This window comes from Lampris incognitus, chromosome 6 (assembly GCF_029633865.1).
Source record: "Lampris incognitus isolate fLamInc1 chromosome 6, fLamInc1.hap2, whole genome shotgun sequence".
NCBI lineage: Eukaryota > Metazoa > Chordata > Actinopteri > Lampriformes > Lampridae > Lampris > Lampris incognitus.
This window is the reverse complement of record NC_079216.1, coordinates 49,275,826-49,292,580: the sequence shown is the minus strand read 5'-3', so window position 1 is coordinate 49,292,580 and position 16,755 is coordinate 49,275,826. Positions and strand designations below refer to the sequence as shown.

At 42.1% G+C, this 16,755-nt stretch overlaps 1 protein-coding gene across 1 annotated transcript; it reads left to right on the top strand.

The window, feature by feature from the left end:
* Positions 1-4,498: 4,498 nt before the first annotated feature.
* Positions 4,499-14,982, top strand: scamp5a (secretory carrier membrane protein 5a). Its single transcript, XM_056282427.1, has 5 exons — positions 4,499-4,643; positions 5,552-5,708; positions 5,811-5,912; positions 14,394-14,511; positions 14,662-14,982. Exons 1-5 carry the CDS (start codon positions 4,499-4,501, stop codon positions 14,848-14,850), a joined length of 711 nt encoding a protein of 236 aa, XP_056138402.1. The 3' UTR covers positions 14,851-14,982.
* The last annotated feature ends 1,773 nt before the right edge of the window (positions 14,983-16,755 follow it).

Sequence of the window (16,755 nt, the reverse complement as noted above, 5' to 3'; positions counted from 1 at the left end):
TCTCAATAAGCGCGACTGCGCCATTTCTATCCAGCCAGGTCTCGGTCAGTTGGGTGAAGTCCAGGTTATAGGTGCTTATAAGATCATTAACTAAAAAATGACTTATTAGTTAGCGACCTGACGTTTAATAAAGCAATTTTTATTGTCTGAGGTGCCTGGCTTTGTGGGGGACTGATAACTGATGTCTCAACTGGCAACAAATTGTTTAGCTCCCTGTATGTTACAGGGAGATTACGGGGTCTGTGTCTATGGTTTATTATTACAGGAATTAGTACGGCAGAGTGACAGTCACTGGTATGATGGATCGAACTCACCAAAGGACCTGAGTAAGTAGGGTTTACAACGGAACCAAAATTGAAACCACTCTGCTCCTGTGGACGTCAGTTAGTGACGGAACTGTCCGCACCTGTGTGCGGGCACCAAACGTTATTGTCGATAGCGCAAATACGGGAGTTGGAGACAATGGAATAAAACACGTTCGCAGCCAGCATTCGTGAGCCTGCTCGAGCTGGATGGAGTCCATCACGTTTAAAAATAGAAGAGCGCTCCCAGAACAGATTAAAATTGTCAATAAAACCAAATTGTAAACGAGAGCACTGCGACGGAAGCCAGGTGTGAAGCTGCAGAAGTCTACCAAAACGACCAATGCCACGGCCGAAAGTGGGAAGTGGGCCAGAGATAAAAACTTCCTTTTTACTAAGTTTAGAAGGTTAAAAAGATGCATGAATCCGATTTTAAAAACTCTGCTGCCGTGGAATGTCATGTGTGCCAACGCGAACGACAACGTTCTCAACAGGTATGTTGGGATAGCAGACTAGGAAGTTCTACCAGAATGTCATTTACCTTGGCACCTGGAAAGCAGTGTGTTACAGCTCTGTTCGACCTAAGTAAGTTATAAACGTGGCTCCCGGTGTAGTCATTGGCTGAACATAATATTCTCTGCTAAACCCAATAACCTGAATCAACTGTCCTCCCTCAATTATTGCTATCTGCCACCAAAGACAGACTGTCCCTTAATCTAAAAACAGTCCCTTAAACTGCCCCTCCATCTAAACCCCGACAAAACTGACATTCTCTTAAATCTTAACTGGTCCTGAGAACTTTGCCACTGCAGTTGATCAGTTTATCGGTCCACTTCATTCAAACATCAAACCTACCGCTAAAAAGCTTGGTATCGTCTTTGACCAGGATATGTCTTTCAATCACCATGTTACTAAGCTTGTCCAATCCTGTTTTCGTCAGCTACGAAATTCTGAAATATTTTGTCTTTTGCTTACACGTGATGCCTACTATTCTGCTGTAGTAAGCTTCCTCCACCTCTGCACGTACCTCCTCCTGGATCAGCTTTTGCCTTTCCTTTCCACGGGCTTTACCGCAGCAAGGTCTTGAGTTGCTCCTGAGCCCAGCCCGACCAGTTGCCACAGTGCCCATCAGGATACTGTGCCGCAACCTTGCCTCAACCCACTCAACTGCCTCCTGCACGTGCTACTTCCTGCCTTTTCTGATCTCGATAACCGCAGAGGAGTCCTTGGTGTCAGCAGAATCTCGGTAGAGCAGGACTTCTCTGGTTCGGGTGACCCTGAATTCCTCTGCCAGACTGCTGAGAAGAAGCTGTAGCTTGGTGTTACTGCCCGTAAAGGGCAATGCTGCTTAGGTTCTGTGGCAGGCCCAGCCACCTGCACAGGAACTGGCTGATCTTCCTTTTGAAGCCCTCCTTGATGGTGATTGAGACTTCATAGATTAACAGTGGCCAGAGGAGTCGAGGCAGGATTCCATATTGATATATCCAGGCCTTGAATATTCCAGGAAGCCCTGACTTGTCCACCGTGGAGAGCCAAGTGTTGAGGTCATCACTGGTGACCTGGCACACCGCTGTGTCCTTCAGACTGCTGGCGAAGAGCTTACCCAGGCTTTTGACTGGCTTTTCAGTCACAGATGGAATTTGGGTGCCTCCCAAAGAGAAGCTGAACTGCATCTCTCCTCCACACATGCCCGAACAATCTCAATCTCGCCTCTCTTGCTTTGTCTCCAAACCGTCCAACCTGAGCCATCCCTCTAATATACTCATTCCTAATCCTTTCCTTCTTTGTCACAGATGACCTTTTGGATATAACAGAGTAAGAATCATGTTTGAAGTCACAGACAATTCAAAATATTATGCTCTGGCCATCTTTCAAGTCTGCTTCGTATGGTAGTTATGGTATTTGCAGACCATTCTATGGTGCAGTATTGAAATATCCAGAAACAAGCTCAGAGCCTATCATTTCAAGCATTGTATGAATGCTGATCTGAGACCAATATTAGGTTGTTTGCATATGACGTCACGAACTACAGATGGAGGGCAGGAAGTGATTTTCTACATAGGAAGCACGATCACAAACTTTCGAAATGCCTATGTTTGGCGTCATTAACTGAGAAACCACAAGGAGTTTTTATTGAGTACAAAAAGTTGTTGTTCATGGGAGGGGGGGAGGGGATGCAAGAAATTGACCGAAAACGCCGGGAAAAAATGGCTTGCGAACCGTCGTCTGCTGTCGGGGGGAGCGGAGTCGGATAACACGCGTGTGTGCAGTGACCACTTGGTCAAAAAAAAAATCACTCTTCATAACATAAAGATCATGTCCAACATATTTTACTTTCTGTTTATACCTTTCTCATAATATCGTCTAAACTAGCACAGTTCGGGCTAAACTAGCTCCATCTTGTCCATTCTGCTTTTCACACTTCCTGCCCTACATCTGAATCTCGCGCGTCATCAGAATCACGTGACGACAGTCACGTGACCTGACCACTGACACAAAATTAGCATGTATTATTATTTTCTGTTAATGGGGCAACGGGGATAGCCAGGTGTTTAATGCGGGTAACCTCGACCACCCTTGGCCACCCCCCTAGACGCAGCCTTGTATCGTCCCAATCATCTGGGTATCAAGATTTCAAGAGTAAAGTAGGAAAAACACACAACTATGAACAAGTTACAAAAGGCTTTAAGACAAGACATCATTTTCACTTGTTTAGTGGTGGTTTTATTTTCTACTTTACTCTCAAATCAAATCAAATCAACCCGCCGCTGCCCCGATGATCTGATGGGGGAAGGAGAGGGTGGTGGTAGTGTGGGGTGGGGGTTGCGCGCGTAAAGACAGCCTACGTCACGTGACTGTTTTACGTCCAAACCCCGGTGAAGAAATACAGATATAGAGGAGGTTCAATTCGTGTTGGATTTTGGGATTTTCAGCAGCGAGTTTACCACTTGCAATAGGATGCCGTTTAAAGGAACAGAGGAATTGTAGCCACATTCTTTGGTTAAAAAAAAGGTAAGATATTTTCAGTGATTGCGTTACCATTTATTGCGATTCAGTTAACGGGGCGTGTTGATTGTAAAATTGATGGTAAGGATGACGAGAAAGCGAAAAACATCGTGGCATCGCACAAGGTAGCGCCTATATGAAGACACATTATGTCTGAAGGACGCTTCTGCATTGGCATTGCTCACGATGCTCCGTATCCTTTTGCAGCATCACGACCACCCGCTAAAGGGGGGGGGGGGACACGAATTCAAGAAAAACACCCATCGAATTACGACACATACGATAATCGTTGCTCGTTATTTTCTCGTTAACGGAGTTCACTCTCTTGCTTTATCTAGTACCCAACAGATGCCCTTCATAGCCACACCGCCTACCCACCTATCTCACCCATTATTTATGATTCGTGATATTATTTGATTACCGACAGGGTACCGAGTCATTGATAGCCAATAACCAGATGGCTTTAGTCTTAAAAAATGATTAGATATGCCTACCGACATTTGCGAATCGATTGTGAAAATATTGTATGACAAGGCCATATTGTTTCTTACTATGCACGATAGAGCTTTGATGCATTGTCAAACTGACACCAAAACGTTGCATTTGTACACTTTCTATGATGGTTTTTTTCTTCTTTTTTTGTATCTAAAGCCCAATACATTTCAGTGGCATTATGAGATGGCCAGTTCCTCTCTAGCCACAGTCCATAGAGCTCAGATGCCTCTACTTGCAGTTTGACATAGTGTAGGCCTGCTGTGTGCATGCGTTGTTGATCGATGGGAAGGCCTGTGGAGGATTATGACATGCTGCTTACAGCGGGATTTTATAACGGGGTTGTAAAATGGGGAAAAAAAGAAGTCGTAAGTAATTTTGCACATCACTGAAATAATTGAAACAACCTCTTTTTTGTACAGTTTCATTTCAAGGCAGAGTCTGAGGTCTATATTTTCAAACAGAGAATATACTGAGTGTTCACTATGGCAGGTAAGTTTTTCATGCAAAACAACATGACTTGCATTCAAAAAGATGTGATTGAAATTGTAGCTTTACAATGGACAAAATTGGTTATTTCGTGTAAAATCCCAGGTGATTTTTCCAACACATTTGTTAAAGTCTAATCATTTATCCAGCTCTCTTGCCGTGTTCATTTTTGGTAACTGGTTTGTTGGCAGTTGTATGTTATTATGCACATGGAACTGTGTTTGTGTGTCCCAGAAAACAACTTCCCTCCACTGCCTCGGTTCATTCCTCTTAAGCCATGTTTCTACCAGGACTTCAATGAGATCCCAGATCAACGTCGTACCATGTGCAAGAGACTGTATTACCTATGGATCTGTAAGTGGGCTTTTAGTTGGTGGAGCGTAGGCTAAAGCGTTGACTGAGCTTTGCAAAAAAAACAAATTCTTAGTTTAACTGTCGGCAAGCCTTAACATGGAAAATGCTTGCACCATGATATATAAACTTTTAACCCTTACACTGCTTCTGTTTTGCCATGCACTGACACATTGTTTTACCCAAAATATTATGGGAGACGAGTGGTGCAGAGGAGATTCTGGTATGGCAAGGTTTGTTGCTCTCAAAACCTGGCAACTATAGCTAGCCAAACTACTGCATTCCTATCTTGCCGTGTACAGTAAGTACACAGCAATATACTGTAAGTACAGTATATTATATATTATACTGTAAGTACACTATATCATATTGACTCCATTTTTTGTTTTTTGTTCCAGTTTCAAGCTCTAGTTGAGTAGCAGTATAGCATGCTGCTAAAACAGCAGCACAAATGCAAAGATCCATGCAGGACTTTTGTAATATGAAACATTTTCGAGTTAAGGGCGATCTGGTGTAGTCTGCTATTTCCACCTTGGTCGACTTCATGGCTATTCTATTACTCAGCTGTATATTAAGAGCAGATCGTGGTATTGCCATCATTATAACGCTCACACACGTACAATCTCTCTTTCATTACCACATAGGTCCTACCATTTGAGAAGAGACATTGAGTTCATCTAACCTGGAAAAGTGGTTGAGTAGACTGATGAAGATGCTGAGCTGTAGAGTAGATATTGTAGTGTGTTGAATAGATTTCTGCTTTAGTCTGAGAATGTCAAAATGTTCAGTGTCGATTACTGTTTTGAGGTGAAAAAGTAATATGGAAAATACATACATTGTGTTTAACAACAAATTCCTTGTTTATTTAACTTATATTTGTCCTCTTTGACCCTATTCTGTAATATTGACAGTGAACAGTGCTACGCTGGCTGTTAATCTCATTGGCTGTCTGGCGTGGATGTGTGGTGGAGGTGGAGCTACCAATTTTGGTATGGCCATTCTGTGGCTCATCCTCTTCACTCCCTGCTCTTATGTGTGCTGGTTCAGGCCCATCTACAAGGCCTTTAAGTAAGTTGGTCATACAGTCGATACAGTTTAGTAATCCCTTATTCAGAATTATATTTTCAATCAATTTATTTTTTAAACTGACTGTGCTCTTTGATTTGGCAGGACTGACAGCTCTTTCAACTTTATGGCTTTTTTCTTCGTCTTCATGGCCCAGGTTGTGATTAGTATAATCCAGACAGTTGGCATTCCAGGTTGGGGAGTGTGGTAAGTGATGAGAACATAAGGGAAGCGTGTCCCTGTGCTGTAGATTTGCTCGTCAGTGTCCACTTTCGGTGTTGCTAGAAGTGATGCTATCATCACTTTGCATACACACAATCGGTGTATTGAGTACCCCTGGCACTATAAATGAAAAACTTTAAGATGTTGATTTTGTATTACACTCAGCAAAAGCCTTAAATGAGGTCTTGCATATTTTTGTCAATGGAAAAAAAACCTTTGTTGTTTTTATCATATTTATTAGGGCATTAAAATGATTCCACAGATTGATGATTTAAGGTGACTTTTCTCTCACTTGACCCCAAAATGGTGGATTGAACTCTTATTTTCCATCAGGGCTGTGAATAACTTACTATTTTCAAGAAGGCGCAAAAACAGCCCTTTTCCACATCTGCCTTAATTCTTAGATGGTCTCCAAGTATGACTGATTTTGATTTGTGGCACGGTCCAAATCATTAGGAATTCCCCATTGCTCACGTCACCATTGGTTATTTACCTGTTTCATATTTACACTAAATGCACTTGACATGACATTCACTGTCAGCTATGATATGGTTGCTATTTCTCTAAGATGCTTGTGGGCTGATTCCTTTAAATTATATATATATATATATATATATATATATATATATATATAGCAGCTGATGAGTGCGAGACGCACGAAACAGGGCTGTACTGCTATGTGTTAAAACTTTTTTCCTGCATCTGTATTGAGATATATATATATATATATATATATATATATATATATATATATATATATATATATATATATATATATATATATATATATATATATACTCACTGGCCACTTTATTAGGTACACCTTGCTAGTACCGGGTTGGACCCCCTTTTGCCTTCAGAACTGCCTTAATCCTTCATGGCATAGATTCAACAAGGTACTGGAAACATTCCTCAGAGAGTTTGGTCCATATTGACATGATAGCATCATGCAGTTGCTGCAGATTTGTTGGCTGCACATCAATGATGCGAATCTCCCGGTCCACCACATCCCAAAGGTGCTCTATTGGATTGAGATCTGGTGACTGTGGAGGCCATTTGAGTACAGTGAACTCATTGTCATGTTCAAGAAACCAGTCTGAGATGATTCGAGCTTTATGACATGGCGCATTATCCTGCTGGAAGTAGCCATCAGAAGATGGGAACACTGTGGTCATAAAGGGATGGACATGGTCAGCAACAATACTCAGGTAGGCTGTGGTGTTGACGCGATGCTCAATTGGTACTAAGGGGCCCAAAGTGTGCCAAGAAAATATCCCCCACACCATTACACCACCACCACCAGCCTGAACCGTTGATACAAGGCAGGATGGATCCATGCTTTCATGTTGTTGACGCCAAATTCTGACCCTACCATCCGAATGTCGCAGCAGAAATCGAGACTCATCAGACCAGGCAACGTTTTTCCAATCTTCTATTGTTCAATTTTGGTGAGCCTGTGCGAATTGTAGCCTCAGTTTCCTGTTCTTAGCTGACAGGAGTGGCACCCGGTGTGGTCTTCTGCTGCTGTAGCCCATCTGCCTCAAGGTTCGACGTGTTGTGCATTCAGAGATGCTCTTCTGCATACCTCGGTTGTAATGAGTGGTTATTTGAGTTACTGTTGCCTTTCTATCAGCTCGAACCAGTCTGGCCATTCTCCTCTGACCTCTGGCATCAACAAGGCATTTTCACCCACAGAACTGCCACTCACTGGATATTTTCTCTTTTTCGGACCATTCTCTGTAAACCCTAGAGATGGTTGTGCGTGAAAATCCCAGTAAATCAGCAGTTTCTGAAATACTCAGACCAGCTTGTCTGGCACCAACAACCATGCCACGTTCAAAGTCACTTAAATCACCTTTCTCCCCCATTCTGATGCTCGATTTGAACTGCAGCAGATCGTCTTGACCATGTCTACATGCCTAAATGCATTGAGTTGCTGCCATGTGATTGGCTGATTAGAAATTTGCGTTAACGAGCAGTTGGACAGGTGTGCCTAATAAAATGGCCGGTGAGTGTATATATATATATACACTACCGTTCAAAAGTTTGGGATCACCCAAACAATTTTGTGTTTTCCATGAAAAGTCACACTTATTCACCACCATATGTTGTGAAATGAATAGAAAATAGAGTCAAGACATTGACAAGGTTAGAAATAATGATTTGTATTTGAAATAAGATTTTTTTTACATCAAACTTTGCTTTCGTCAAAGAATCCTCCATTTGCAGCAATTACAGCATTGCAGACCTTTGGCATTCTAGCTGTTAATTTGTTGAGGTAATCTGGAGAAATTGCACCCCACGCTTCCAGAAGCAGCTCCCACAAGTTGGATTGGTTGGATGGGCACTTCTTTGAGCAGATTGAGTTTCTGGAGCATCACATTTGTGGGGTCAATTAAACGCTCAAAATGGCCAGAAAAAGAGAACTTTCATCTGAAACTCGACAGTCTATTCTTGTTCTTAGAAATGAAGGCTATTCCATGCGAGAAATTGCTAAGAAATTGAAGATTTCCTACACCGGTGTGTACTACTCCCTTCAGAGGACAGCACAAACAGGCTCTAACCAGAGTAGAAAAAGAAGTGGGAGGCCGCGTTGCACAACTGAGCAAGAAGATAAGTACATTAGAGTCTCTAGTTTGAGAAACAGACGCCTCACAGGTCCCCAACTGGCATCTTCATTAAATAGTACCTGTTAGAGCCTGTTTGTGCTGTCCTCTGAAGGGAGTAGTACACACCGGTGTAGGAAATCTTCAAGTCGGCCCTGTGTGATGGCTTGGCGGCCTGTCCAGGGTGTCTGCTCGCCTGCCGCCCACTGACTGCTGGGATAGGCTCCAGCATCCTCGCGACCCTGAGAGCAGGATAAGCGGTTCGGATAATGGATGGATGGATATTCCTCTCACCTCTTTTTCATGTGGTGTGGGTCTTCCTCAAGCTCAGGTCCTCAACCAGAGGCCTGGGAGTTTGAGGGTTCTGTCCAGTATCTTGGCTATTTCTAGGACCACACTTTTTTGGACAAAGACCTCAGATGTTGCTTCTGGAATCTGGTGGAGCCACTCTCCCAGTTTGGGGGTCACAGCCTGAAGTGCTCCTATTACCACTGGGACTGCTGTGGATTTCACCTTCCATATCTGATTTAGCTCTTCCCTTAGCTCTTGGTATTTCTTTAGCTTCTTATGCTCTTTCTTCCTGATGTTGCTGTCGCTCAGGATTGCTACATCAATCACTACTGCTGTCTTCTGTCCCTTGTCGACCACCACAATATCTGGTTGGTTAGGCACCACCTGCTTGTCAGGCTTAACTTGAAGTCCCACAGGATCTTAGCTCTGCCATTCTCAACCACCTTTGACTGTCTCTCTCATTTGGACTTGGGGACTTCCAGTCTGTATTCAGTACAGATATTCCTGTACACTATCCCATCAACTTGGTTATACCTTTCCGGGTACGCTTTGCCAGCTAGCATTTCACACCCTGCTACTAAGTGCTGGACTGTCTCAGGGACATTTTTGCACAGCCTGCATCTTGGGTCTTGTCTGGTGTGGTAGACCTCTATCTCACCTATCTATCTGGTCCTGAGTGCCTGTTCTTGTGCTGCTATGATCAGAGCCTCTGTGCTGTCCTTCAGTTCAGCCTTTTCTACCCACTGGTAGGATTTCTCGCTATCAGTTACGTCTACTATCTGTCAATGGTACTTCCCATGGAGGGGCTTGATCATCCATGATACCTCCACTTCTTCTTCTGCACTCTGTCTTCTGCTGCCTGAGTAACTCACTCAGCAGTTCATCCTGGGGGCCCTTTTTCTGATGTACTCATGGATGTTCCTTGTTTTATCCTGGATAGTGGCCCTGACACTCACTAACCCTCGGCTCCCATCTTTTCGTGTATCGTACAGTCTCAGGCTGCTGGACTTGCACTGTGAGGAGTTTCCGTGTCCTGTATCTCCTCCTTTGGCCAGCTTATTATTCCAGCTGGGTATCTGATGACTGGTAGGGCATAAGTATTGATGGCTTGGATCTTATTCTTCCCATTGAGCTGGGTCCTCAGGACCTGCCTCACTCTCTGGAAGTGCTGTAGCTGACCTCCTATCTGCCTTCTCATGGTTTCCATTTGTCCGTGGAATACCCAGGTACTTGTAACTGTCCTGTATGTGTCCCTTCAGTGCTCACTTGTCCAGTCCAAATGACATCCCGATGTTGTTGCTGTAGATCCTGGTGAGGTGGATCAGCAAGTCAATGTCTCGCTCATTCCCGGGGTACAGCTTGATGTCATCCATGTATAGGAGGTGGTTGATGGCAACTCCACTTCTGAACCTGTATCCATATCCACTCTTTGTGATGATCTGGCTGAGGGGGTTCAGGCCTATGCAGAATAGCAGTGGAGATAGTGCATCACCCTGGTATATGCCACATTTGATGGTTACCTGTGTGATTGTCTTTGAGTTGGCCTCTAGTGTTGTTTTCCACTGCCGCATTATGTTCTTGATGGAGGCTATTGGTGTCCTGTTGGCTTTGTGCCAAGCACAAAGTGTGGGGCATTGAATCATAGGCTTTCTTGTACTCAATCCAGGCTGTGCTAAGGTTGGTCTGTCTGGTCTTAGAGTCATGGGTGACTGCTCTATCAACCAGCAGCTGATGCTTTGACCCTCTGGCGTTCCCAATTCCTTCCTGAGTTTCGCTCATGTATTGACTCATGTTCCTATTCAGCTTAGCTGCTATGATGCCTGACAGGATCTTCCATGTTGTGGGGGGCCAGGTTATCGTCCAGTAGTTGGAAGGTGTTGTACCCTTGTGGGGATCCTTCTTGATCAGTATTGTTCTCTCCTTTGTTAACCAGTCATGGTGAGACCCTGATGTTAGCAGCTGGTTCATCTGTGTCACCAGGCATTCATTAAGTGCCGTTAGCTTCTTTAACCAGTAGGTGTGAATCATGTCAGGGCCTGGTGCAGTCCAGCTCTTCATGTTTGAGACTCATCATTGGATGTCGGCCACTGTGATGATAACTGGTTCTTGTTCTGGGATATTGCTGGTGTGCTCTTAGGCCTACCAGCCACTGGGCATTGGTGTTGTGTTATGCCTCCTTTTCCCGTATATCCTTCCCTCAGTCTGCTCTGGGTGGGTGTGATGTTCTTCTCTTGTTACTCTGCAGCTGGGAGTATACTTTGGATGGTTCTTTGAGGAACAGGCCATTTACTCTTTTGGCTTCTACTTTTCTAGTGTATCTCTTCTTGGTGTTAAATCTTGGTTAAAAATCTTGGTGTTACGTTTGATCCCAGCCTTTCCTTTGATAAGCACATTAAAGCAATCACCAAGACTGCCTTTTTTCACTTCCGTAACATAGCTAAAATTCAGTTTTCCTGTCCATGATTGACGCAGAGACTCTAATACATGCATTTATTTCATCTGGACTTGATTACTCTAATGTTGTTTTCACATGTCTGCCACATGCTAGAACTAAAAGTCTTCAGATGGTTCAGAATGCTGCAGCCAGAATCCTAACTAAATCTAGGAAATTTGACCATATTACACCAATTCTTGCCTCCCTTCACTGGCTTCCTATCCATGCTAGATCAGACTTCAAGGTGCTTCTGCTGACTTATAAAATCCTAAATGGGCTTGCCCCATCTTACCTGTCTGATCTCCTTAAACCGTACATTCCATCTCGAGCTCTTCACTCTCAAAATACAGGGCTCCTGTGTGTACCCAAAGCTAAAAAGAAGTCAGCTGGTGGCAGGGCCTTTTCCTGTCAGGCCCCGTTCTTTTGGAATAACCTGCCTTCTGCCATCAGACAATCGGAGTCTGTCGAGTCCTTTTAAATCCAAACTTAAAACTCATCTTTTTGCCTTAGCCTACAACTAGTTGCCTTTAAGCTGAGTGCTTCACAGCCTGTACTGCATGGCAGGTTGGTTTCTGTCTCGATGAATTCTTGTGTTGTGGGACGATATTATTTGTTGAATGTTAGGCATGCAGCTGTAACTAATTTTGATGGTGTTCTTATTGAATATCTTCCTCAGTTGATGGTCCGGAGTAAAGCACTTATCCAAAAGTTCACAAAACTGCTTACCAATGTTTGTGGCCATGGTATCATATATATATATATATATATATAAAATCCAGTGATTGACAGCTGATGATTGCTTATAGCATGAAACAGGCTTGTACTGTCTCATGAAGAATTTACTGGAATCACTGGATTATTTTGCTCCTTATTTGTTGAGCACTTTTCCTACCGTTGTGTTTTTTTAACAGTTTTATATACATATATATATATATATATGTGTGTGTGTGTGTGTATATATGTATATATAGGTGTGTGTGTGTATGTATGTATGTATGTGTGTGTGTGTGTATATACACACACACACACACACACACACACACACACACACACACACACACACACACACACAGATGCAGGAAAAAAACTTTTAATATATAGCAGTACAAGCCTGTCTTGTGCGTCGTGCACTCATCAGCTGCTAATCAATATATATATATTACTAACGGTAGTGTATATATATATATATATATATATATATATATATATATATATATATATATATATATACACACTACCGTAGTGTGTGTGTATATATATATATATATATATATATATATATATATATATATATATATACACTACCGTTCAAAAGTTTGGGATCACATTGAAATGTCCATATTTTTGAAGGAAAAGCACTGTACTGTTCAATGAAGATAACTTTAAACTAGTCTTAACTTTAAAGAAATACACTCTATACATTGCTAATGTGGTAAATGACTATTCTAGCTGCAAATGTCTGGTTTTTGGTGCAATATCTACATAGGTGTATAGAGGCCCATTTCAAGCAACTATCACTCCAGTGTTCTAATGGTACAATGTGTTTGCTCATTGGCTCACAAGGCTAATTGATGATTAGAAAACCCTTGTGCAATCATGTTCACACATCTGAAAACAGTTTAGCTCGTTACAGAAGCTACAAAACTGACCTTCCTTTGAGCAGATTGAGTTTCTGGAGCATCACATTTGTGGGGTCAATTAAACGCTCAAAATGGCCAGAAAAAGAGAACTTTCATCTGAAACTCGACAGTCTATTCTTGTTCTTAGAAATGAAGGCTATTCCATGCGAGAAATTGCTAAGAAATTGAAGATTTCCTACACCGGTGTGTACTACTCCCTTCAGAGGACAGCACAAACAGGCTCTAACCAGAGTAGAAAAAGAAGTGGGAGGCCGCGTTGCACAACTGAGCAAGAAGATAAGTACATTAGAGTCTCTAGTTTGAGAAACAGACGCCTCACAGGTCCCCAACTGGCATCTTCATTAAATAGTACCCGCAAAACACCAGTGTCAACATCTACAGTGAAGAGGCGGCTGCGGGATTCTGGGCTTCAGGGCAGAGTGGCAAAGAAAAAGCCATATCTGAGACTGACCAATAAAAGAAAAAGATTAAGATGGGCAAAAGAACACAGACATTGGACAGAGGAAGACTGGAAAAAAGTGTTGTGGACGGATGAATCCAAGTTTGAGGTGTTTGGATCACAAAGAAGAACGTTTGTGAGACGCAGAACAAATGAAAAGATGCTGGAAGAATGCCTGACGCCATCTGTTAAGCATGGTGGAGGTAATGTGATGGTCTGGGGTTGCTTTGGTGCTGGTAAGGTGGGAGATTTGTACAGGGTAAAAGGGATTCTGAATAAGGAAGGCTATCACTCCATTTTGGAACGCCATGCCATACCCAGTGGACAGCGCTTGATTGGAGCCAATTTCATCCTACAACAGGACAATGACCCTAAACACACCTCCAAATTGTGCAAGAACTATTTAGAGCAGAAGCAGGCAGCTGGTATTCTATCGGTAATGGAGTGGCCAGCGCAGTCACCAGATCTGAACCCCATTGAGCTGTTGTGGGAGCAGCTTGACCGTATGGTACGCAAGAAGTGCCCATCCAACCAATCCAACTTGTGGGAGCTGCTTCTGGAAGCGTGGGGTGCAATTTCTCCAGATTACCTCAACAAATTAACAGCTAGAATGCCAAAGGTCTGCAATGCTGTAATTGCTGCAAATGGAGGATTCTTTGACGAAAGCAAAGTTTGATGTAAAAAAAATCTTATTTCAAATACAAATCATTATTTCTAACCTTGTCAATGTCTTGACTCTATTTTCTATTCATTTCACAACATATGGTGGTGAATAAGTGTGACTTTTCATGGAAAACACAAAATTGTTTGGGTGATCCCAAACTTTTGAACGGTAGTGTATACATATATATAAACACATATATATATATATATATTAGTTATTGGTTGACACATGAATATATGTCTGCTAATTGCTCAATCTCTTGTAAGTCACTCTGGATAAAAGTGTCTGCTAAATGAAAATAATGTAAATTTATCAAATATCTTGGCATGTCCACACAGACAAAAAAAGTGAAATTGTTCCTGTCTTATCTTGACTTTAATTCTTCTTCTCAGTGGTTGGCTGGCTACTATCACCTTCTTCAGCACGAACATTGGCTCCGCTGTGGTCATGTTAATTCCCACTATTATGTTTACTGCCGTGGCTGTGCTGTCCTTCGTCGCCCTCACAAAGGTGCTGCTCTTGACTTCTTCACAGCAAAAAGCTCGTTAATTCAGCTGATACATACCATATATATATATATAGTCTATTTTTATATTATATTTTATATTTATATATATATTTTTTTAAATTTATATATATATTTTTTTTGGACTTGTACAGGTTCACAATTTTTACCGTGGCAGTGGGGGTAGCCTGGGCAAGGCCCAAGAAGAGTGGACCACTGGGGCCTGGAAGAACCCCCATGTCCAGGAAGCAGCTCAGCAGGCAGCCATGGGAGCAGCCCAGGGAGCCATGCAGCAGAACCAATACTCAGCAGCTCCCACCTACAACTATGACGACCCAATGTAGGCCATAGGATACGGTGCGACAGGGACGTGGGAGAGACTAAAAGGGATCAATTAAGAACAGTATTCAGAATTAGGTGCCCTTTGGCATAACAGTGTATAAGCTGAATTCTAAAATTCAAAAGTCGAGCTATGTATTGTTTAGTGAAAAGGTACTTATACCAAAGTCTAAGGTAGACAAGAGTTAGGCATTCAGCCTAACGGTCCAGTTATTTACAAAACCCCCACTAATACCTCCAAAAGAGCAGGGATCCCCCCCCCCCAACAGTCAAGCCACCCCAACTTATCTGGTCAAGATAACTGTGCTCTCCTACGAAGATATCTGCTGTAGCTAACACCACTTCCTCATGGCTCATCATCCGGCAAGGCTGATCACAGGCTGACTCGGTGCATGTATGTAATCATCATCTCAACCTCTATATCTCACACTTAACAAACAACTTTCACTGACATATGATGGCTTTTTAGGAAGTCACCGTTGTTAAAATAATGATTTATACTTAGTTTTGAATTGGTTGATTTAAGACGGTTTCTGAGTCTACGCTAAATTAGTGTACAGTATATCCAGAGGTACTTTCTCTGAATGTTGGATACAACTAACACTGAAAAAGGCAAAATCACAGTATAAAAAAAAACCCCTGGTAGAATCACCTTTTTTCAAGGTCAAGTCTAAAACATATAAGGGTTTATGAGTTCATCAGCCCTTCATTATCGGACTTTAAGAGATTAAACTTTAATGATGTGCTACCCTGTGTGTAAACTTTTCGTTTCTGTTTAGAAATGGAGTAGGATGCTCAAAACCTTGTTCTTTTATCAGAATTTCAAAATAGTAACAAGGAAAATGGAAGGTGTTGTAATGGCACGTAAACAATAGCCAATGACAATTCCTTTAAAACGCGATGGAGCTAAGTTAATGTCCAGATGTCACTGAGAATTTCCATTATTCTTTTAGGGTATATGTTATATGGGTAGAGGTTATATGGGTAAAACAGATTACCTTTATTGTCGTTGTACAATTACAACTTGATTTGGTACGCAATGCCAGGTGATGCTTAAGAGCTCACAAAAAGCACACAACAGCAGACATGAGAAAATATAGATAATACAGTATACAATATAATATACGAGACAATATACAACAAAATGCAAAACATAAGGCGGAGTATTAAGTGAATGTCAAGATCAATAGAAATTTTTGATCATTATCTCATAAAACATCCCAATTAGGGGAAAAATAGCCCCCAAAATGAATAATTTATAATCTTTATAACAATCCGATTGTAGATAAGTAGTTCATCTGGATGAATGAGTTTTGTACTACTGATGAAAAGTTGCCCTGTGACAACTTAAAAAACCTCGGCATGTAACTTGGCATCGCGTCCTCCGCTGTGAGAGTTAAGTTGAAGATCCGACCTGTGGAGTCACGTCAAACGTCATTCCTACTAGACAAGTTTAATAGCAGGCCGTCATTTCAATACAGTCGTTAACCAGTGGCGATGTTTTGTTTTCCATCGTCGTGTCAGTTGTGTGTTCTGAGCTTGCATGTGGATCACCAAGGTCACCGCTAAAAGGGAAGTTGGCCATCTTAACGTGAAGCGCACACGGTATCCAAGTTTGCGGTTCGTCAGACAATGCGTTAAAAAAAGAAAGAAGCTGAGGAGCAGCAAATTACTTGTGTTGGGAGTGGCAGCAGGAAATTAAAATGAGTTGGATGGCTGGTGATAGAATTGTATTAAGTAATGGATGTTATGTCCCATTGGTAAATTCTCCCACTAACCCTTACATTTACATGTAAATTATTAAATGGATGTGTGTTCCTGGAGCTCTGGATTTTGGGCCTCAATGTCTCTTTATGTGGGTGCTTATGTTATTCCATGAGTAGATGTAATATTGTATTTATAAAGAAAAT